This window comes from Mauremys reevesii, unplaced genomic scaffold, assembly GCF_016161935.1.
Source record: "Mauremys reevesii isolate NIE-2019 unplaced genomic scaffold, ASM1616193v1 Contig72, whole genome shotgun sequence".
In the NCBI taxonomy this organism is placed as follows: Eukaryota; Metazoa; Chordata; order Testudines; family Geoemydidae; genus Mauremys; species Mauremys reevesii.
In genome coordinates this window covers 42,397-65,167 of record NW_024100887.1, presented here as the reverse complement: position 1 = coordinate 65,167, position 22,771 = coordinate 42,397, and the positions used below count along the sequence as shown (strand labels likewise).

The 22,771-nt window shown below is 58.3% G+C and overlaps 1 protein-coding gene and 1 long non-coding RNA gene across 2 annotated transcripts; one reads left to right on the top strand and one right to left on the bottom strand.

Moving 5' to 3' along the window:
* Positions 1 to 1,210: 1,210 nt before the first annotated feature.
* LOC120394672 (anoctamin-7-like) lies at positions 1,211 to 4,813 on the top strand. Its single transcript, XM_039518892.1, has 6 exons — positions 1,211 to 1,240; positions 1,416 to 1,472; positions 2,100 to 2,210; positions 2,710 to 2,875; positions 3,541 to 3,631; positions 4,174 to 4,813. The coding sequence occupies exons 1-6, from the start codon at positions 1,211 to 1,213 to the stop codon at positions 4,178 to 4,180; spliced, it is 462 nt and encodes a 153-aa protein (XP_039374826.1). The 3' UTR covers positions 4,181 to 4,813.
* A 14,409-nt stretch (positions 4,814 to 19,222) lies between these two features.
* Positions 19,223 to 21,440, bottom strand: LOC120394673. The gene is made up of 2 exons (XR_005592364.1): positions 21,379 to 21,440; positions 19,223 to 19,437 (listed from the first exon to the last, which is right to left on the bottom strand). It is a non-coding gene; the product is annotated as an uncharacterized LOC120394673 (long non-coding RNA).
* Positions 21,441 to 22,771: the final 1,331 nt, after the last annotated feature.

Below are 22,771 nucleotides of genomic sequence, written 5' to 3'. Positions count from 1 at the left end.
GCTCCCCACCCAGCTCTGCCAGCTCCCCTCAACCCCGACCCGCAACCCCCTCCTACCCCAGCCCTGGGCGCCCCCCCAGCTCTGCCAGCTCCCCTCAACCCCGACCCGCAGCCCCCTCCTACCCCAGCCCTGGGCTCCCCACCCAGCTCTGCCAGTGCCCCTCAACCCCGACCTGCAGCCCCCACTTACCCCAGCCCTGGGCTCCCCAGCTCTGCCAGCGCCCCGACCCGCAGCCCCCGGCTAGCCCAGCCCTGGGCTCCCCAGCTCTGCCAGCGCCCCTCAACCCCGACCCGCAGCCCCCACCTACCCCAGCCCAGGGCTCCCCACCCAGCTCTGACAGCTCCCTCAACCCCGACCCGCAACCCCTGCTAGCCCAGCCCTGGGCTCCCCACCCAGCTCTGCCAGTGCCCCTCAACCCCGACCCGCAGCCCCCTCCTACCCCAGCCCTGGGCGCCCCCCAGCTCTGCCAGTGCCCCGACCCGCAGCCCCCTGCTAGCCCAGCCCTGGGCTCCCCCCCCGCTCTTCCAGCGCCCCACCACCCCGCCCCGCAACCCCCCGCTAGCCCCGCCCGGGGCTCCCCCACCCAGCTCTGCCAGCTCCCCTCAACCCCGACCCGCAGCCCCCTCCTACCCCAGCCCTGGGCTCCCCACCCAGCTCTGCCAGCGCCCCGACCCGCAGCCCCCTGCTAGCTGAGCCCCGCCCCCCAGCTCTGCTAGGCCCCCCGTGTGCAGGAAGTAGTGGGGGGACTGGCCCCGTCTCCGCCTGCAGGTGACTGTCGGTCTGGGAGGTTCCCCTGGCCACCCCCAGCCCTGACGCTGTCTGTGCCGACCGCAGGCCCAGCCCAACCCGGACTGGAACAGCTCCGCCGAGGTCCTGAGGAGACTCTGCACCCCCAACGCCCTGCACCAGCACGTCCCCAACAAGCCCGCGGACTATTACACCTGCGCCTTCCGCAGGTCCAAGCTGGACAAGTGAGTCTCGGGACTCCCTCAGTTAGGTCCATCTGGGGGGCCAGGGAGGCCAGAGCTGCATTGGGAGACCAGAGCCCCATCTGGGCTCCCCTCCAGTCTCCCAGCCAGCTCCAAACTGAAACTCCCTCCAGCCTCTCACTCAGCCTCCCCCCGGCTCCTCCCCCAGCCTTTGTGTCCTTTGTCCAGTTTCCGGGCAGAGGTGTCACCTGGCCGACCTCCAGCCCCCTTCCTGGGGTCTCATGTTCCGTGCTCAGGTGTCCTCCCTCAAGGCAAGTCTCCCATCCCCAATGCAGCCAGTCCCAGCACAACTCCCCTGCAGCCTTCCCAGGCCAGCACTCCCCACTCAGCATTCACAGAGCACAGCCAGAACATCCCCACTTCGTCACAGCTCCCTCCTTGCCTCCCTTCCCCTGGCCCGACTGGCTGTTTGATTATCCCCCCCAGGTTCCTGGGCAGCGACTCCCGGACTCCTACTTCAGCAACACGCAGAGACATCGCATCGTGAGTAGGGTGGAGGGAGCATGGGGACCTCAGGGGCCTGCCCCACTCCCAGCCCTGCTCTGCCCAGGTCCGTAATTAACCCCGTTGCCCTAGAGGCAGCTCCACGGGCCCATCACATGGTGGGCAGCCAGATCGAAATCCCCTGGCTCTCTAATGGGCTGATTTAACCCCCCACCCAGACCCAACCCTGCCCCCAGCTCTGTGTAGAAACCCCAACCCAGAATCATCCCCCTTCATGGCTTCGGGCCCAGCTCTGTGCTTCAGCCTCCGCAGGCCCCACAGCTGGTGGGAAACACTAGAACCAGTGACGTGTGTTTGAATCCAATCTCAGGCTCCAGGGCACGGCTGATTGCCTGGGGAAGGGTCAGGAAGGCTCCCTCTGCCCTGCACCTAGCATGAGCCAAGGGGAATGTGGGGGCATCAGAGCCGTGGGCAGCTCCTGCCCTGGGGGCTGGGCCAGAAAGGTCTATGGGAAGGCTCCCATTAGCATCCCAAGGCTCTGGTGCAAGGTCCAGGTGTGTGAGCTCCACAGGGCTGCGCCCAGCCGGGACTTGCTGGGTTCCTGCTCCGCGTGAGCCCTGGCGAGGGTGGACTTTGCTGACGGCGCCGCGCTCCTTGGGTCGGCAGGTCTATGAGATCCTGGCTCGCACCATCTACGGGAAGCGGAAACGTGCCGAGATCGGGATCAACCGGCTGCTGAACGAGCAGGTGTACGGCGCTGCCTTCCCGCTGCACGAGGTAGGGGCTGCCGGGTGGGCTGCTGTCCCTCCGGAGCTGGGATGGGGTGGGGACAGACGTCCCTCCGGAGCTGGGATGGGGGGCCTGGGAGAGAGACGTCCTTCTGGAGCTGGGATGGGGGGCCTGGGAGAGAGACGTCCCTCCGGAGCTGGGATGGGGCGGGGACAGACGTCCCTCCGGAGCTGGGATGGGGGGCCTGGGAGAGAGACGTCCTTCTGGAGCTGGGATGGGGGGCCTGGGAGAGAGATGTCCCTCTGGAGCTGGGATGGGGCGGGGACACAGACGTCCCTCCGGAGCTGGGATGTGGGGACCGGGGGGCAGCTGCTGGCTCTGCAGGTCCTGGTTGGTCACTGCGGCCATTCAGCCGGCACTAGGCGGGGGTCCCGGGCAGCCGTTGGCAGCTCTGCTCCCTGGGCACTGCAGAGACCCTGCCCCATCCGCAGTCGCCCCTGGCTGTGCAGGTGGCCGACCCGTCTCCCTCTCTGTTGCCTTGACCCAGGGCCCCTTCGAGACGCCTGAGTCTGAGGTCCCCGATGAAGCCCTGAACCCTCGCCAAGTCCTCTACCGCTTCTGGGCCCAGTGGGGCTGCTGGTACCGGTACCAGCCGATGGATCACATCCGCCAGTACTTCGGGGAGAAGATTGCCATCTACTTCGCCTGGCTGGGTGAGAGCCCACCTCCTCCTCCCCTCTGTCCGCCCCTGCCCCCAGCGCCTCCCCTGCAGCGTCCCAGGGGCCAGGTTGGGGCTGGGATGGGGATCACGGGGATTGTTCCTGGAGCCTGCTGGACACACAGAGCCCCAGGGCTTCTCTCTGCCCCCAGCCAGGCTCACCCAGCCTGTGCTGCCCGGTGGCGCTGCCCAGGGCTCTCGGTGTCCGGCCGGCAGAGGCAGATTCCCGGCACCCTGACTGGTACAGAAAGGGCCGGGGGGCAGGACCGTGTGGGCAGGTCTCCTGGTTCTTTCCCTTGGTGCTGCCGCGAAGTGCCAGCAGTGCCATGTGGCTGGTGCCCCGTGCCCCTGCTTCACAGGGGCGTGGGCGGGCGTGGGGTGGAAGAGGGTGAGCGAGGTGCCATGCAGAGTCTGCAAGTGCCTTAGTCCTGCCCCCAGCCTGCCAGGTGGGGCGGGATCATTGTCCACATTTTACAGCTGAGGAAACTGAGGCACGGACGGGGGAGGGACTTTCCCCAAGCCACACAGGGCATCAGCCCTGGGGGTGAAACTCAGGAGTCTTGGTGCCCCACCCTTGATGGAGAGGGGAGGGAGGGGGTCTCCCCTGCCCGGTGTCGCCCTCCTCCGGGGGCTGGTCTCACGTGCCCGTCCCCTCTGCAGGCTTCTACACGGCCTGGCTGCTCCCTGCTGCGGCCGTGGGCACCGTGGTCTTCCTCGCAGGCCTGGTTGCCATGGGAACCAACACGCCCGCGTGAGTCTGTGGGGCTGGGGTTGGGAGCGCAGGAGGGGGGGTGTGTGAGGAGGACCCCTGCCATCCTACCCTGCCCCCCGACATCCAGCCCTCAGACACAGGAATTCGCAGGCTGCCGCCTGCGTCACCCAAGCCCCGCCCCCCGAGCGGCGCCCCACCCAGTCCCCACCCTGAGCGGCGCCCCACCCACATCCCCGCCCCCCGAGCGGCACGTCGCCCAAGTCCCCGCCCCAGCCGAGCACCGCCCAAGTCCCCGCCCCCCCAACACGGCACCACACCTCCTAAGACCCGCCTCCCCCCCGCGCCGCCTGGCCAAACAAAACAAATAAACCCAACCCCCGAGTGCCCCCCTGCCAAGGTGCCGCCCCAGCCCGTGCTTGGTAGGCTGGTGCCTGGAGCCGGCCCTGATCCCATGTACTGAACAACCCTTTGCTGTTAGTTGTTGTGCCTTGGCTCGTTGCTCTTCACGTTCATTTTGGCCTCTGCCCTATACTTTTCATTGACTTGCCAGAGTTTACGCTTCTTTGTCTTTTCCTCACTAGGATTTGACTTGCCAATTGTGAAAGGTGCCTTTTTAATGATCTTAGAAAGGCTCTAGCGGCTGCACCAGCGCGAGCCTCTCCTAAACAAGGCCTGCCATTTTACTTGCACCTGGCAACTACTCCAGCAAGCACTGGAGCTGTTTTGCTGCAAAAACAAATTGGCCAGGTGAGACCGATGGCCTATGGTTCCAAAACTCTCAGTGAGGTGGAGGCGAGGTTTTCAGCTTGCGAACGTGAGGTATTCGCCCTGGTATGGTCCCTAACACATTGGGAATATTTAAGTGGCACAGCTCTCATTGTGGTGAGGACATGCCATACTCCAGTAAAATATGTCATCTCTGGAAGAATTAATGAGGGAAGGGTATCCTCTCCCCGGCTGGCGGGATGGACTCTAAGTCTGGTCAATCGGGATATTCGTACTGAGAAGATCCCCCCCATACGAGAATCCTTCCCTATGCTCCGATTACCGCAGGAGATGAGCACGAATGTCCGTTGCCAGATCCTGATTTAGACTTACTATCTCCATTCTTCTTAGCAACATCCTGGGAAGAAGTACAAGGAAAAGGGTTAACACTCTGGGCAGTTGATGGGAGTGCTTGTCACCACGAAGGGCATCCTGTTGCAGGGTTTGCTGCAATCCAGGAGGACACAGCAAGTGGTGCAGGGTACGGTGAGGCCGCCGTCAGCACAAGCTGCACAATGAATTGCGGTCCTGGCAGTATCGTCTGGGGTAGCACCTGAGGAAAACATCTGTCTGTGTTCTGCTTCTAGTTGGGTGGTTCAAGCCCTTCCCATCTGGAAGAAAAGAGTTCAAAGTAAAAGCCCATACGAAGGGGGTCGGTTCTGGCCACGCTTGACAATCAGGCCAATCAGCTAGCAAAACAAGCTGCTAGGTTAGGATCAGCATATACATGGGATAAGACCCAATTTCAGCTGCTGTAGTTAAGATGCCGTCTCCAGATGTGTCAGCAGGCCATGGCATCTTGACCCTGCAGAACAGGATAATGATCTCCAAGCCCTTTTAACAGCAGGGAAACATCAAGGATATGTAAGGACAAAAACGGATTGATTATAGCAACATCACCAAACTGTGAATTACCTGTACTGGTTATGCCAATAACTCCACGAAAAGAACTAATAACTGTAGCTCATGGCCAGGGTCACTATGCTGCGTCCAAAACTTTGGAACGGGTGTCTAAGTGGCGTGGTTGCCTAACATAAAGGAGGAAATACTGGAACAAACCTTTTCTCGATTTGGTATCCCATCAGAAATAGATTCAGACAGAGGACCACACTTTGTGGGTGAAGTCACAAAGCGCTGTGTGCGGCCTTAAACATCAAACAGCGGTTGCACATAGCTGCTCACCCGCAAAGTCTGTTATCGTCGAGAGGCTAATAGAGCCATGAAAACTGCTCTTAGAAAAGTAATAGATGTGCAAGGAAGGGATTGGGATAGCAAACTCCCATATATCCTAGCGGCCATGCGATCTACTAGAACTGTGTGAGGGTTTTCACCGCACGAGATGCTAACTGGGAGAATTATGCACACCCTGAACTTTAGTGGGTGGGAGGAGTTCCACCGGATGAGTACCTTCCCAGGGTGCAAATAGACTTATACATGTCACAGTTGCTAGACACCATCAGCAGTCTTCAACATCGAGTAGCTCCTCAACTAAAAGCTAATAACCAAGTCATTAGTGCTTGGTTAGGCCACATTAATGATGTAGGATGGGTGGTTGGTACAAAGGTAATGTTTAGGTATTATATAGAAAAGGCCATGTCCTTAGTCCTCGTTGGGTGGGTCCAGTTATCATAACAAACGGAGCAAGTGCCTCTGTATATCAGGTTCAAATACCAGCAAAGAAGGGGATCAAATTAAAGTGATTCCATAGCAGCCAGGTAAAGGAATGGAAAGGAAATCAACCCATTTAACTGTGCCAATCATATTTTCTCTTCCATTCCTAGATCGACATGACCGCCATCATCCTATTCTCTATGTATATAGGTTGCACTGTATTTGTTAAGGTTTGGTTAATTGATTTGGTTGAAGGTGACCATCTGTTCTGTATAACAGGGAGTCATTATGCCACAGAGGATCCCATGGCCACCCTGGATCCTTTGGAACAAAATGACCCCATTTCTGTTTTAATGATCAAGGAAGAACCGTGCTGTGTGCTCAAGTGGGTCAAAGAAAGATCGAACAAGGCAGGTATATTTCAAGCAGTAATTTCAGAAATGTGCCTTAACTATCAGGCTGCACCTGTGGGATGCAGAGAAAAAACAGAAATGTCATGTAAGTGGGATATAGTAAAACCTCTTTTGGGAATTGTACCAAACTTAGGGTGCCCAACAGTTATAAGATTTGAGGTTGCATTAAATTGAAGTACCTGAGCATGTACCATGGGGTGGGTTTCTGGAAATATATCAGCTCCTTGGGTTCATGAAAGACCTAGTGCCATGTTCAGAATTAGTACTCCAGCACAGTCCTTCCTTCTCGGCTCTCAATGTACTGTTGTATCCACACCTTCTTGCGATAGTTCGTCTATGCAGGGAAATGGATGTAAAGCAGGAAGAGTCTTTTCATTGTAAAACTTTCTACTGCAGTAAGATCAAGGTTAAATTTTCCCGTAAATAGTTAGACTTGTATAGGGAGGTTTAAAATGAATGTTACAACGGCAGACTCTGGTAAATGGTCTATGGTAGGTCCGTATGGAATAAGAGTATACCAATTTGTTTTGGTTCTTCCTTCTCCTATTCCTAGTTTAACTGGTCCCGTGGTAATTAGGGAAGAAGCAAATCAAACAGTTATTACACATCCCCAGTCTGCGATAAGGAATGTTTTAATCAGCACTATCCCCTCTGTAATACTATGGTTGTATTTGGGTTCAATGCAAATTTTTCGCCATGTGACAATTTATTCATCGGGTGGGTCATAATTTGGCAAAGCCACAGGTGTCGGCAGTTACATCTTTTAAAACAGGTGTAACACCGACAAGAGGGGGAAATGTTAATTTCAGTATACATGTTTGCCGAATTATTCTGTATAAAAGTTAAAATAAGTTCTGTAAATCAAAAGGCCATTTTGTTTTGGTAAAAGGACAAGGCGACCTCCATTGGGGGTCAGGTTCTTGTTCCTCAGTACCTAGAAAAGGCGGAAAGTGGGAAGAGCAGGAATCTGACCTTGCCCAGCAACAGCTCCCTACAGAGACCAATGAGGAGGGGCCAGGGGCACTGGCTCTTGAGCTTTGAGCTGTCAGAGGTGCAGGTGGCTGCTCTCTCCTGGTGCGGTACAATCTTGCCACTGGCTATGGGCCTGCAATAGCTACTTACTAATTAAGTTGGGGTTGTTTGTTTGTTGTTTTGGGAAAGCAAACTTGCATACACGGACCTGGTCCGATTAGTTAGATCAATCGTGCACTCAGGACGACGCAAAGCGGGTTAGGGTGGGAGTTAAGATAGGGATACGTACCTGTCTGTTTCATCTGTTGTCCATGGTCAGTGTTCACTACTGGCTTCTCTTTTCTGGATCCTGCACCCCTTTATCGCTGATGTCTGTAAAGATAGAACATCTTGTATTATAAGTGCCTGTGTGTTATTCCGAATCTCCAGAATCATTAATCCATTCCCCTTTCCATTCCTTCCTCTCCCCTTAGCAAATAAAGTGTTGTTGTTTTATTTTATAGCTTTGTGTGTGTGGAGTTCATTAAAGTCAGCACAAACTAAGCATTTAAAAACAATCCTCTAGCCCCAAAGGCAGCATTTCCGAAGACCTTTTCCACCCTGTTAAAATGGAAACCCCAGTGCGCCCTGCGCTGGGGCTCGGGGCAGACTTGCAGAAGGTTCCCAGCCCATCAGCCTGGCCTTTGAAGGTTTCTGACCTGAAGCAGGGTTTTGCAGCAGCAAGCAGAAAGAGCTCGGTGTTGTTCTGCAGGGCTTGTGGGCTCGGTTCTACTGTTGCGTCTCTAGGGGAACCGTGCCGGTATGTGTGCTCCCTGCCAGCCAATCCCTCCCCCGTTCCGCTGCACCAAACCGTGCAGGGCAATTACATGCAAAAAAATGCTGGGATTCAAATCAGTGGAACCCAACACAACCACCTTCTCCAAGTCCTTCCTCAAGTCTTCTGATGGCACCACCCCTATTGAGCTATTCCCTGCCACTGTTGTCAGCTCCAGGGAGCAGAGTTAAGGTGAATGATGGGGTAGGGTGTCCTTAACTCTGTATTTCCCAGTTTTCAGAGGGCTAAGTTTATCCCTTTCCAGAAGGGCACGAGGCAGTGCTGGGCAACCTGAGATCCCTGTTATTTAACAGAGGAGAGGAGCATTGTGGGCGACTTCCCAAGACCTAAGGTGCTCACAGGGCCCAATCTTGGAATTAAGGCTCTCAACCCATTCCTGTTCTTCCATCAGCCACACAACTCCAGCCCGGGTTCTTCACCTCTCCGGGGAGGGGATTGGAAGCAAAATATATTCCAGATGGGCACAGGATCCCCTCCCAGCTGGCTTTAGTGCAGGCAGCAGCATGTGGGACACGGGGAAATCCTGGAATGGAGTTGCGGGTTCCCCTGAAGTGGAATCAGGGAACAATTCTGCGCTTCCGATCTGCCAAGTTCTGCCACCCGCGCCGGCGCTGGGGGGAAGATCCAGCAGCCCCCTGGACATACAGTGATCTGACCCAGTATGGCCGGGTTCTTATAGGGGTTCGATGCCAACCTCTGGCCCAGGGCTAGGACTCCTGGGTCCCACCAGCTCCAGGGCTCGGAGGTCTCGGATGGGAGCTCCCACTCCACCCTGCCAGCTGTCCATGGAGGGACCTGAGCCAGACGGATCCCAGGCATAACTCCACTGACCTGGATGTCTCATGTCCATACGCTGGGGGGGCTCCCTGGGCTCCAGACTCTCCCTGGGGGGGGGGCTGCCCCAAATCGCCTCATTTGAGAGGGCTCCGGCCTGAGCCCCAGCGTCTACCCCGCAGCCCGAGGCAGCTGACACGGGCCAGCCACGGGGGGTTCATTGCAGACTCGATGTCCTCCCCGCTGCTGACCTCGGGCCAAGGCTCAGCCGGGCCGCACTCGAGTCAGAGCGTTGTAAGGGAGGCGGCGAGCTCGGAAGCAGAGCCTGCCAGGCGGGAGGTGTCCGCCCCGCACGTGCAGCTGGCTCTGGGGTGGAGCAGCACCGCTGTCCCGGGCGCGCAGCGAGGCCGCACGGGAGCGCAGGACGGCAAGTGGCCCGTATCCCTGGGACCGTGCAGGCGGGAGGTTAGCGAGGCCGCCCGCCAGCCCCGGCTCTTGGGAACGGGCCCGGGTCGCCAATGGCTCCCGCGGCTGCCCAGCAGCCCGGATCAGCACCGCCGGGAGGGGAGCGCCGCCCGGGTCAGCTGGCCCCGCCACACAGCGCCCGGGCCCTGCCCGGCTCGCCCCGGGGCAGGGCTGCGGACCCGGGCGAGTGGGAGCCGATTGAGCCGCCCAGCCTGGCCCGCGGCTCCCCTTCGCTGTCCCCGCCTGAGCCAGGGACCGCCTGTGCCCCGGGACCGCCTCCCCTCGCTGCCCTGCGCTCAGTTAGGAGCCCGCGTGCAGCCCCGCCCCCGCCACCCGCCGCGGGCCGCGCCTGGCATCCGAAGCAAAGGACGGGAACCTGCCCCCCCCCCCGGGACCGGCGCCCGCCCCGCCCAGGGTCACATCTCTCGGCGGGGGGGGCGGGGGGGGAGAAGGGGCCCGGCCCGAAGCGGTACCTCGGCTGCGTGCCGGCTCCCGGCCGCAGGTGTCACCGCAGCTCCCCGCCGCCCGGGGTCCATCCTCAGCCCAGCGCAGCTGTTCCCCCGGGGCTCCCTGGGCCGCCCCCCGAGCGGCCCCCCGGGAGCAGAGGGCTCCTCAGCGGCCCTGCGCCAGCCTGGAGCCGCCCCGAAGCTCCCCCCGCGCCGAGAGATTCCTTCGCTTCATCTCCGGCACCTGCTGGAGCCGCCTGCGCCGGGGGTGGCGCTGGGTAGCCGGGGGCCACCGCTGGCGTGTGCGCAGGACTCCCGCTGCGCGGGCGCTGGAGCCAGGCGGAGGGGAGGCACCGGCGGGGCGTGGGGCTGCGCTGACTTGCCCGCTGGCTTCTCCGCTCCCCGACGCGCCCTCCCCGCTCCCCGGGGGACAGGACCTCGCAGCCAAGCAAACAGGTTTGGCCGGTAGCGAGGCAGGAGGCAGACGGAGCCGGGAACGGTGCCAGCGGTGGGGCGGGAGCGGGCGAGCGGCACAATAGCTGCCCTGTGCTCGGGGCAGGCTCCGGAGAGGGAGAGCCTGCAGCCTGCCCCCGGGTAGCCAGAGCCGGCAGCAGACAGCCGGGCAGGGGCTCGGTGACCCGGAGTCCTCAGGGCCGGGGGTCGATCCCGAGTTCTAGTCCCAGCTCTGTCATTAGCCCGCTGGGTGACCTCAGACAGGTCACTCCCCCCCCCGTGCCTCAGTTTCCCCCTGCAATAGGAGGATAATGCTCCCGCCCGCCTTGGCAAAGCACTCTGAGCTCAGCCAGTAGAAAGCGCTAGATAAGAACCGGGGGGGTTGCCCTGGGGAGAAATAACTTCCAAAATATGCAAGTGCCGGTCCTGGAAAGCAGCCACATCCGAGAGGTGTGAACTGATTCTGGGTGGTAACTCGCGCCCTAATGATGCCAGCGTGAAAGGCACCGGAGTTAACTATTTCACTGCCTGGCGAGCAAACGTAGGAAAAGATCTGGTCTCTGGACTATCCTGGGCCCAACATGGCCTCACCAGCGCTGCCGCTATTCTCGGAGATGCACCCGGTGGAGGGTCATCAGCCGGGCAGGTTGGTTCCCTGAGAAAAAACTTTCCATTGCAAAAAGTGCGTGGGTGTCACCCACAAACACGTTATGGAGCGGTTGCAACGGACAGCCCCGATCCCGGGGTGATGGGCCCTTCCGAATCCCAAGGAGGATGGCCAGGGACATGTCTCTTCCCTGCCCCTCATGCACTGAATGGAGTCTGACTCCAGACCTGGCCTTAGTCCTTCTTGTGTTTACATGGGGGAGTGTGAATTAAACACACCCGCCAAACACCACTTCTGCAATCCCCACCACCACCACCCGTGCCAACCCCTTCCCCCCAAGCGCCTGGAAACCAGGCCTTTCCCATCTCCCCACCGCTGGGTCTGCACCAGGAACAGGAGCTGTGTGAACGGACATGTTGTAATTAACACGTCATCATCGGAACACCCCCCCCCCCACCAGCAGCACCTGGTGCAGACACAGAGAGGGGTGTTTAAGCTCAAGCCCAGGTGAGCTCCATGGGCAGTAGCAGGGACAGGGGGCAGCTTCCCAACACAGCACCTGGAGGAGTCGTGTGTGAGCCCCTCATCAAACAACCGTGACCTGCTGGGTGCTCACTCTGGAGCGCTGCTCTCCGTGGGCCATGATGTCACATTCACAGCAAAGTTCTATGAAAACATCAAGACACTCTAGCTGGAAGGGTTCGATGTCACGTCACTTTATTTCCTAGAATCCAGAACGCTAACGCACAAGAACCCCAAACCAGAGTTAGACGAAGCAGGCTGCTACCCAAGAGAGGCACACCACCCCACCTTCCTTTAGGCTGGCTCTCTGCAGACTGACTTCCAAAACCAGATGGCAGGCTTCCCTGCAGAGCCCCCTCACCTGCAAGCCAGGCTAGGAAAAAACCTTAGGATTTAAAGTGACAGCAGCCTGTAATTTTGACACAGTTTTCAATACACCACAATGGGAATCTCTGGGAAAGCCTTTGTTCCCTTTAACAGATGCCCTTGAAATCACAGAGTAACTGAGCTAGTGAAGAGGCCCTCTGGGATTCCCAGGCGAACACTGGGAGGAAGTAGCGATTTGGGGGTTCAGAAGTTGTGGCCACGGTTTGTTTATGTTGTGGATTTGGTGCGGTCGGTTCACGCACCATACAAAAACACACAAACACACACGCCGGGGCTGGCTACGGGATCCCCGCTTTCCAGATGGATTCCCAGCATCTGTTCAAACACACAGGGTGGGGGGGGGGATGACATGCAAATAATTTCCTAGTGCATTTGTGGGATTCAAACGAGTCCCTCTGTCGCTGTCTGGCAAGTCATCGCTTGCAACGGAGCATTTTCCACACCTTGCGTTACTGTCACAAAACGCAGCGAAAAATCACTGCACCACCTGTAATGCAGAACACACAAAAAGGCAGTGAAAGATCAGTTGACAAACTGAACAGTCACTACTTACAAAGTCAGCCGTCTTCTCTTGGTCGTTTTACACACACACACCCCGTTGTGACCTGGTGACGCACAGGGTTGCTGCACCGCTCAAGTTTGCAGCACCCACTGCAGCATGCTAAGATTGCAGTCCCCCCGACCCCAAATCCCAGCCTGCAAGTTTCTTACAGCCTGGCCCTGCTGGAGATAGCCAGCCCCCCTCCCCCACAAAGCCCAGCGATGCAGCCAGGGAATACAAGGGCCTGCCAACAAGCCGGGCTGTGTGGGTGCAACTGGCATCCCCGGGGCCATGTCCCGACAGGCGCAGCCCACAGCCTGCCCTGTGTGGCACGGAGCCGTGGCCCTGTGCCCTGCAAAGCGGGTCACTGCACCCACGGATGGTGCCACGGCTCCCCTGGCAGAGCACTGCATTGCCCCACAGCCTCCTGCGACAGACTGGCTGCGAAATGAGTTCCCAGGCCACAAAACCACCCCTGGCACCAACTGCTGGGGGGTAGATCTGGGCAAAGAGGCTCAACTCCCCTGTCAGCTCTGTACGGGGCCCGTTGGGGGGCAGCCTGGCTATTCCCCACTGGTTCAGAGTCTGACGTCCCTCTCGCTAGTGGCTGGCTCACAGGAGAGGCTGCGAGAGAACTGGGCTGTGGATGAAGCACTGGATTGGGACTCAGGAGATACGTTCTATTCAATTCCCTGGGCCCAGATCCTCAAAGGTATTTGGGGGCCTAACTCCCATTGAAGTCAATGAGAGATAGGTGCCTAAATCTCTCTGTGGATCTGGGCCGGCCTCAGTTCCAGCTACTTAATGGCAGTGATATTCCTGCCTGCATCCGCCGTGGCTAGTTAGATTGTCAGGGCTCTGGGGCAGGGACTGGCTCTCACTCTGTCTGTGTGTAACACCCACAGACCCCAGGCGCCGGTGGGCGGGATCGACCCTGGGACCTCAGTGCAGGAGCTTCAGTGGTTTGAGCATTGGCCTGCTAACCCCAGGGCTGTGAGTTCAATCCTTGAGGGGGCCATTTAGGGATCTGGGGCAAAAATCTGTCTGGGGGTTGGTCCTGCTTTGAGCAGGGGGTTGGACTAGGTACCTCCTGAGGTCCCTTCCAACCCTGATAGTCTATGATTCTGTGAGCGAATAGCCAAGGGGCTGTTAGCTAAGGGTGTAGACCAGACTCATCAATCTCTAAGTGGTCTGGGTGCCAGTAGCTGGGACACACACCACACCCAGGAGGTGTGTGGGTTACCTGTGCAGCAGCTGGCACGTCGGGGCCCTGGATCTCAGCCAGGCTCTCCAGGCACTACAGTAACGAGCTATTTCCGAGACGAGGAAGGATACCAGCCTCTTAGCGCCAGCTAAGGGAGTTATTTGCCATCGTCATGGCAAATGCCAAAGAGGGACGTGCTGGAGGTTTGAGTTGCCACCCGACTGTTATTCCTGGAGCGCAGAGCGGTAAAGGCCTCTCTGCTTCCAGTGCTGACGGCGCTCGTGCCTGGCTGGCGAGCCAAGAGGCGAGGTCCTGCCCCCAAGCCAGAACACGGACGTGCTCCTGAAAGCGCCCTGTCGCCCACTCTGGAATAGCCGAGCAGGGTTAACGTGGGCCTCGGGACGGAGGTGATGGCAGCACCGGCCCGGGCACTGGGGAGAGGGAGAGACGCGCCTCCATGATTGGGCTGGGAGTGGGGGTGGGGCGCTGCTACAAAGGAGATTTCTGGCCCTGGGCTTCCAGGGGAGCTCCATGCCGGGATCTCTGAATTCAGCCCGGGGCGGTGGGTGAGCTGGGTCTGGCAGGCTCAGCTGGGATGGTCTCTTGTGCTGGGGGAGGTGGTTCTGCGGTGGTCAGTCACTGGGCCACCACCATTGCACCGGGCACATAAGAACGGCCAGACTGGGTCAGACCAATGGTCCATCTAGCCCAATATCCTGTCTTCTGACAGTGGCCAGTGCCAGGTGCCCCAGAGGGAATGAACAGACCAGGACAGTTACTGAGTGATCCATCCCCTGTTGTCCAGGCCCAATTTCGGGCAGTCAAAGGCTTAGGGACGCCCAGAGCATGGGGTTGTGACCCCTCTCAGCTAATAGCCATTGATGGACTCATCCTCCTGGAACTTCTCTAGTTCTGTTTTGAACCCAGTTATACTTTTGGCCTCCACAACATCCCCCAGCAAGGAGTTCCACAGGTTGACTGGGTGTTATGTGAAGAAATACTTCCTTGTGTTTGTTTTATACCTGCTGCCTAGTCATTTCATTGGTGACCCCCACTTTCTCCAAACCTGTCATGATTTCACAGCCCTCTATCCTAGCCCCCATTAGTGTTCGGGGCGGTGCTGTGGCGTGCCAGGGATTTAGCTAGTGGCATCAGGATATTTTCAGAACGTGAAACACGGGGAGCAGCAGGCTCGGCCCCAGGCTCCCAGCCAGCACATGTGCTGCCCACCGGGCCCACGGGGGGGGGGCGCTCCTGGAACCCTGCAGGGAGGAGCTGGGAGCACCATGGGGGGCGGGATGGGGACTCCAGGGACAAAGGGCTGCTTGGGCTCATGTCCCTTTGGGTCCTGTTCCCTCGCTGCCGGCCCATCTGGCCTCCTGCAGAGCCATGGGGGGAGGGGGGGCAGCCGCCCCTGTCCCCAGCCACCCTGCGGGATCAGCACAGCGCCGCAAACATCAGCTCCTCGGTGGCGCTGCGTGGCCAGGCACATCCCGCAGCCCCCACGGCCCACGGACGCTGCTCAGCGGGGGGCCTGTTTGCCGAGGCTGCGGGCGCCCTGCCAGCCCCGTCCCCGCAGGTCCCAGCTCGGAGCTGCGCTGCCGGGTTCTCTGCCACCCCGGGGGGCTGCTCACTGCTTTTCTCCGGCCCTGGGGCTGGATCACGTCTGCCGGCCCCGCACGGTGGAGAACAGGATTGGGAGCCCAGGGACACCCGCGAAAAGATCATGCGCTGGGTACAGCCAGGCCCTGCATGATCCGGAGCTGGCTCTGAGCCGCTGCTCCCACGGGCAGCCCGGCGCGCGCCCCACGGCGGGGTAGGGGCAGCTCGCTAAAGCCAAGCGGCAGCAGGCTCGGGCAGCGCCAGGCCAGGAGAGCTGCCGAGCCAGGGTGCTCCGGGGGATGCCTGAGTCCTGGCCCTGCTCTACCACCCTGCAGGGGAGGCGGGGAGGAGCTCCCAGCGGCTCCGGGCCCAGGCCCTGCGAGCAAGGGGCGCTCGTTGGAATGGGGCCCGGGGCCACTCTTCCCCCAGCAGTGGGTGCCAACAGCCCCAGGCCCGCAGGAAAGTACTGGGGTCAGCGCAGGAGCCGTTAGCAGAGTGGGGTGGGAATAGGGTCACCCTGGGCCGGGAGACGCTGGCTGGGTTGTATTAGGTCTCAGGTGACGCCCATCTCCTTGCGGCCCCAGCCCCGTGGGAGGCGAACAGGACACGGGGCTGGAGCTAGCAAGAGGCCCGTGGCCCGGGCCGGCTGCTCTCCAGCTCAGATGCCCCTTGCGGCTCCTGCATCGGGATCCTCCTGGGAACGGCAGCCCTGGGCTGGGTGAGCTCCAGGACCGCCCGGAGGAGCCGGTGTGAGGGATCCAGGTGGAGCTTTCCTCAGAGCTGTTGCCTGGGTGCCCTTCCCAGGGGCTGGAAAAGCCAAGGGCTCCGCCTGCCCCTTTGCGGGCACTGAAGAGACCAGGGCGCTGGCAGGCTGTGGGGTTGGGGCAGCATCACGCAGCCCTGCTGCCCAGGAGGGGCGGAACCCTCTGGCCAGAGGTGCCCCGGCCCCAGAGCGGGACATGGGGGGCGCTGCTCGGGGCACAGAGGGGCGGTTTGGCACCATGATGTGAAGGGGCCTGGAGAGCTGCAGGCATCAGGAGACGAGGCCGAGATGGCCCAGGGTTGGGGGCGCTGCCCTGACACGATGGCACCGCACGCCAAGGCCCTGCACTAAGTGGGGAGGTGACGGGCTGCAGGCCGCCATCGCCAGTTTCTCCTCCCAGCTGGCGGGAGCTGGAGAACTGAGTCTCAGTCCCTGAGGGGCTGGCGGGGAGATCAGACCGCACAGGTGCTGCGGTGGCACCAGCACAGGGGGCACTGCCCCCCAGGGCTGCGTTTAGAGTCCGAGCCCACGGGGCTCAGGTCCGTCACCTCCCAGTGATCGTGCCGAGTCTGGCCTGGGGCTCAGCTTCTCCTGCTGCAAGGAAACCGCGCCAGGTGCTTCCTTATGCCAGGTAGACGGGACGCCTCAACGCCACCCCCAGCGGTGACTGCAACCTGCATGTGCACCCGTGGGCGCCAGGTTTGTCTCATTTTTGGTGGTGTCCAGAAGGGATCCAAGCAGAGCTGACCTGTCCATAGGACAGATCAGCAACCGCCCTGGGCCCCATGCTTTGGGGGATGTGGGGTCCAGGGCAGTTAGTGGGGCTGGCACAGGCAGCAGCGAGCGACTCCACCTGGCTCAGCGCGCCCCACTCGGCATTGCTTGGGGAGGAGGCAAAAGACAGAACGAGATGGGGCAGGGGCTTGGGGAAGGGGTGGAATGGGGCTGGGAGGGGCAAAGCAGGGGCCAGGTTGCTTGCTGCTGCTGGTGCCAGCCCCTGCTAGCCCCAGGCCACCCTGGACCCACTGTCATTGTGTCCATAGGACCAATAGGGGCAACCGCCCGGCCCCACACTTCAGGGAGACATGGGGTCCAGGGTGGCCTGGGGCTAACGGGGCCTGGCACCATTTTTGGGGACTGAATGGGAAACCAACTTTCACCAATATCCACTGCTTAGGTCCTGATCCAGTGAATCACATAAGTATGTCTGTGGGGCCATTGAAGTCAATGGGCCAACTCGTGTGTTGACACACTTTGCTGGCGCCAAGTTTAGGGTCTGATTTTTCTAAGCCTAAGAACCAACTTTTAAGACGTTATTTGTGAAACCTGGGGATGACTCTGGGGAGTGGACTTGGTACCCAAATGTTTGACGACGTTAGTTATAAATACTCTGGTGCGTCTTCAACAACACCCTCAGCTAGGTGGCGAGGTGTGACGAAGTGGGACTGTTCTTAATGTTTCCTCTGAATACTGTTGGGGGGGGCCCTCAGTTTCTGGCCAACACTCTGTGTCCTGGCAACTAATGGCCGGGGCCCTTCCCCCTGCCAGGGGATGCTAAGGTGGGGGAGAACAAAGAGGTCAGGTGACCTCCTGGCCTGGGAAAGGAGCTGAACAGAGGAGGAGGAGCTGGAGGGGGTTGCAGTTGGGAGCTGGCTGGGAATGAGGAGTGAGGGCAGACGTGGGGGTCTGGCTCACTGCCCCCCAGAATGGACCCGGCCGAGGGGTCCTGTCGCTGTACCTACAAGCTCTGTTTTAGACCCTGTTCCTGTCATCAAATAAACCTCTGTGTTACTGGCTGGCTGAGAGTCATGTCTGACTGCAAAGTGGGGGTGCAGGACCCTGTGGCCCCCCCAGGACCCCGCCTGGGTGGACTCACTGTGGGAAGCGCACGGAGGGGCAGAGGATGCTGAATGCTCCAAGGAGAGACCCAGGAGGTGAAGCCGTGGGAGCTTCTTGCCCTGCAGACAGTCTGCTCCAAGGGAGAGGAGGCTCCCCAAAGTCCTGCCTGGCTTGGTGGGGAGCAGTTCCAGAGCATCGCCCGGGACTCCATGCAGGGCCGCCCAGAGGGGGCAAGAGGGGCAATTTGCTCAGGCCCCACACCACGGGGGCCCCCACCAGAGTTTTTCGGGGCCCTGGAGCAGGGTCCCTTACTGCCCGGGTGCCCGCAAACTCTGCGGGCCGGGCGCAGGAGCTTGCTGCTCCCGGCCCGCCGGCGGGGGGTCCTTCCGCCCGGGCGGAACGACCGCTGGCGAATTACCGAAGACGGAGCGGACCCGCCGCCAACTGCAGCCCAGTCTTCGTGGTAATTGGCGGCGGGGGCCCTTCCTTCCGGGACCCGCCGCGAAGTGCCCGAAGACCGCGCGGGCCTCCGCCGCAGAATTACCGCCAAGACCGGCTGCGCCGGGCGCGGGTCCTCTTCGGCGGTAATTCGGTGGCGGGGGGGCCCCGCCGCGGGTCTTCGGGGCACTTCCGTGGCAGGTCCCGGAACGGAAGGGCCCCCCGCCGCTGAAGACCCCGGGCCCCCGGAATCCTCTGGGCGGCCTTGACTCCATGACATGAGATACAGGGGCACGTGTTGGCTCAAACAGCCTCTTGCAAAGGCCGTTTGTTCACCCCCAGCCGGGCTTGATTCCCTCCCGTTTGGCAAACAGGGCTGGGCGCGTAACTCTGTGGACGGGTCCCACAGGGCTGGAGCTTTTGTCTGGGTCCTGCCCGGTCCCGCTCTAGCTCAAACCCCAACAGCCGAGCTCAGTGATGGCGCAGTGGGTTTGTCTTTCTTTTCCAGAACCCAGCAATCGGGAAATCCAGGCCGATGGCCCATCCTGCATCAGCAGGGGAGAGGGCGCAGCTGCCCAGAGCAGCCCATGGAGCAATGCCCACCAGGAGGGCCTTGCATCCAGGTTTTATTCACCCTCCTTGCGCCCAGAGTGCCGGGGGGAGGGCAGATTGGTTAAACACAGGTGGGCTTCAAGAAACCATCCACACTTCACAATGCCAGCGTGCTGAGCTGGTTACGGGGTAGCACCATGCCAGTCCTCTGCCAGGGCAGCACCTTCTGGGCCACTGGGGTTAAATCCCCCCCACACAGCAGCAAACAATCAGTCCTCACTCGCACCCCGGGACAGCAGCCTGGAGCCAAGGGCAGTGCCCAGTGGGGGTTTCTCTTTTTCCTCTTCCTGGGGTGAGTGGGGACCTGGGGGTGTTTCTAGCAGGGCAGCTGGAACTGAATTGGGGAACCAGCTTTTAATAACAGGCAGCTCAAGTTCAGACTCATTTTGTTACAATTTTCTTTACAATGTAAAATAATTCAAAAGTAAATGGGCAGGAATGATTGGAACTCTTTTCTCCCAGGCATAGAAAGAAACGGCTTTTGGGCTTTTCATGATACGGGAGTCAGGTTCATTCACTGTTCGGAAGCCAGTTGTGTTTCATTTCTCAGGTTCTGCTGCCGTCGTGTGGCCATTTCCTTCCCCTCCTTTCTGTCCCTGTGAAATGATGATGGTGATGGACACTTGGCTTGATATCCCAGTGTGCCCTGGACATCTACAGGCTGCATTAGCCAATCCAACCATTCGGCACTTGCAGATGGGCACCTCTGTATTGTGCCTGAGACTTGTACAGCTATGAGAGGCTGGTAGATGCTGATATTTTCCTCTTTAACCAGCACTAATACCAGGCCAGGCCAGGGCTGGGAAGAGAGAGAGAGCAGCAGGTTTCCTCTTGTGTCTGTCTCGCTTTTTCTTCACTAGCTTCACCTCTGCACCAACTTGTGTTTTTCCTGTGTGAGCCTGGCTAGCTTAATTGGCAGAGTATCTGTTTTTTTTTAAACTGAGGGTCCCGGTTCAAGTCCCTTGTCAGGTGATACACTTCTCACCGTGATTGTAAAAATCTGAGTTTCTGGAGTCTTCTTTGGGGTGTTGCTCTTTCTCCTTGGGATTTTGCCTTTCCTAAGAAGGGCCTTTGTGTGGGGATTGAAGGAGCAACTCCTTGACGTCCCCTCTGTCCTTGCAGGCTGGAGGAATAAAGTCCTCTGGGCATAGAGCATGTTCCTCCCTGCACACACACACACACAGACAAACACACAGAATATCCCTAAGGAATTAGAATCACCTGCTGTCTCCCCCTGTCCTGCTGGATCCTCAAATGAAGATGCTCGTCAGCCCAAACCCATGTCACCTCAGCTACCAGTGCCCCTCAAACACAACTCTCAGTCCCACCTATACTCACTGCTCCTCACTCCCAGTCAGAGCCTGCTCCTCTTCACCCTTATCCTCTGTCCCAACCCACAGCCCCTCCTAGTCCCAGTGCCCTCAAACCCAACCCACAGCCCCTCCTATTCCCAGTGCCCTCAATCCCAACCCACAGCCCCTTCTCCTCATGCTGCCCCTCAATCCCCACCCACAGCTCCCTCCTTCCTCCAGCAGCAGGTGCTTCAGACCCTCAGGAAGATTTTCTTGCAAGGTTTCGTGTATGAGTCTGCATGTGGATTTTACAGTATGTTGGAAATAGCTTGGGTTGCTTGCCGAAATGATCACTTTTGGCTGGTGTTGGATTCCCAGTCTCCTTGTTATTGGGGCAGGAGAAACAAAGAGTTGTTATCCTTGATGTGTGAATCAAGGACTCAACCCTGGGTGTAAACTAAATGAGCTTCCCACAGATTCTGGCAGCCACAATGAGCATTTGGTGCGAGAGCCCAGACCTGTCCCTGTCCCAGATCCTGGGGGTCATCTGCGAGGGGCTTGGACCACTGACCTATCAGCCCTTAACTCCCAAACTTTCAGTAACTCTATTATCAGTGCCAGTGAGTGTAATTTAAACCACAAGAAAAACCACAGTGGGCTAGACCAAAGATCCATCTAGCTCTGTATTTTGTCTTCTGACAGTAGCCAATACCAGGTGTTCTAAAAGTATCTCAACAAGGCACCACTGGGAGTTGAACCCAGGACAAAACAAGTACAAAACAGGTACTTTAACCAGCTAAACTATGGTGCCTGACTGTGGCTAAAGTACAGTGTCTGCTCACACCTGACTCCCTGCATTTCCACCTAGGCTGACAAGCTTTACTTGTGTTTGGATTCTGCAAAGCAGAGGAGCAGGTGACATTTTCCTTGCAAGCTGTCTCTATGTGTGAATCTTTGGCCAGGTCTGCACTACAAAGTTATTTCAGCAGAATTATATTGCTCAGGTGTGTGAAAAACACACTATGCTCCCTCGATCAGCAGCTTGTGGCTTTTGTACACACTGCAATGCCACGTCTGGCAACAAAACTGCCCTGTTTTGGTGACAAAATAAAACCACCTAGACGAGAAGCCTACAGCTTTTTCCAGCAAACTTACAGTGGCTGAGTGTAAGTGTAGACACTGCTGTTCATTATATCACCATAACTGGCCTCTGCCAGTATCCCACAATGCCCGCTGTGAACTCACCTGCCCTGCATTCCTGCTACAGAGCCATGGGCCCCTCCCCTTTCATCGCTCTGGGAAGTTCTGACAGCTGAGTCTGCTGCTCTGCTCCGGCAGCCAGGAGCAAATCACTGCTGTGGATGCTGCTCTCCCGCCCTGCGAACACAGAGCAGGGTGGCGGGAACTTCCTTACAGTGGGGGTGGGCGCCACCAGCATCCGAACTGTGACACCCCTTCCCTTGAGGAGGCTCTTACCTTCTAAACAGGGACGGCTGGTCTCTAGTAAAATCACTAAAAGGGAAGGAGAAAACTCGAAAGAGGTTCCTCCTGGCGCTCACGTCCGTGAACCCCAATACTCCTCAGTCCTCAAAGAGAGACCTGGAGAAGGAGAAGGAGACCTGGAGAAGGAGACTTGCTGAAGCAAAGCCACAGGGGTCTCTGAGGTTTCCTGGCCCTCGCCCTGTCCTGCCTGGCTGATGTCAGCATCTCTCTGTGAGGTCACCACCTCCCACCACCTTTGACCAATAGTCTGAGGTGCTGCAAAAGGCCTTTGTGATGTCACTGCCACACCCTCCCTTGCTGTGCTAATGTCCTGCCCTGGCCAGGCACTTTGAGGTTTGCTACTCCTTGTGGATCACCCCACTCAAGGAGCATCTGTTCTAGGAAGCAAACCGGCTAGACAGTAAAACATGAGACGCTGCTCCCAATGCTACACTCAGTTTTTCAGAAATTAGTCAGCTTTATGGCCAGAAGAAGCCATTAGAGCATCTAATCTGACCCCCTGCATATCACAGGCCTCTTGTACGACACAATAGCTACTTTTGGGGCAAACACATTCCAGAAAGGCATCTAGTCTTCATTAAATGACATGAGGAGATGGAGAATCCACCACTTTCCTTGGTAGCTTGTTCCTGTGGTGAAACATCCTCGCTGTTGAATATTTGTGCCTTAGTTGTAATATGAATTTGTCTCTTTTCACCTTCCATCCATTAGGTCTTGTTATGCCTTTCTCTGCTAGATTAAAGAGCCTTTAATAGCCAATCTTTTCTCTCCATTAAGGTCCTTCAACACTTCAATGAAGTCACCTTTCAATCTTCTTTTGATAAGCTAAACGCATTGAGCTCGTTCAATAGCTCACTAGAAGGCATTTTTCTCCAGCCCTCAGAACATTTGGCAGCTCTTTCTGCCCCAGTTCCAATTTCACAACATCTTTTCAAATGAGGACACCAAAACTGGAGGCAGTATTCCAGTATCAGTCTCACTGATGCCATGTCACCTCCTGTGATGTTATTGACATAATCTGTAACTGTGTAGATCACCATTGTGACCACTGTTCTATATTTGCAGACAATATTGTAGAAAGGTTGTCGTAAGGGTCTATGGAGAGGTTCTGAGTGGCTTATTATAATGAAGCTAT

Coding starts and splice junctions, on each gene's coding strand:
- LOC120394672 (XM_039518892.1), top strand. CDS start 1,211: ATGTTCCGTGCTCAGGTGTCCTCCCTCAAG. Junction 1,241..1,415: donor CTCAGGTGTCCTCCCTCAAG/GCAAGTCTCCCA, acceptor TATCCCCCCCAG/GTTCCTGGGCAGCGACTCCC. Junction 1,473..2,099: donor ACACGCAGAGACATCGCATC/GTGAGTAGGGTG, acceptor TTGGGTCGGCAG/GTCTATGAGATCCTGGCTCG.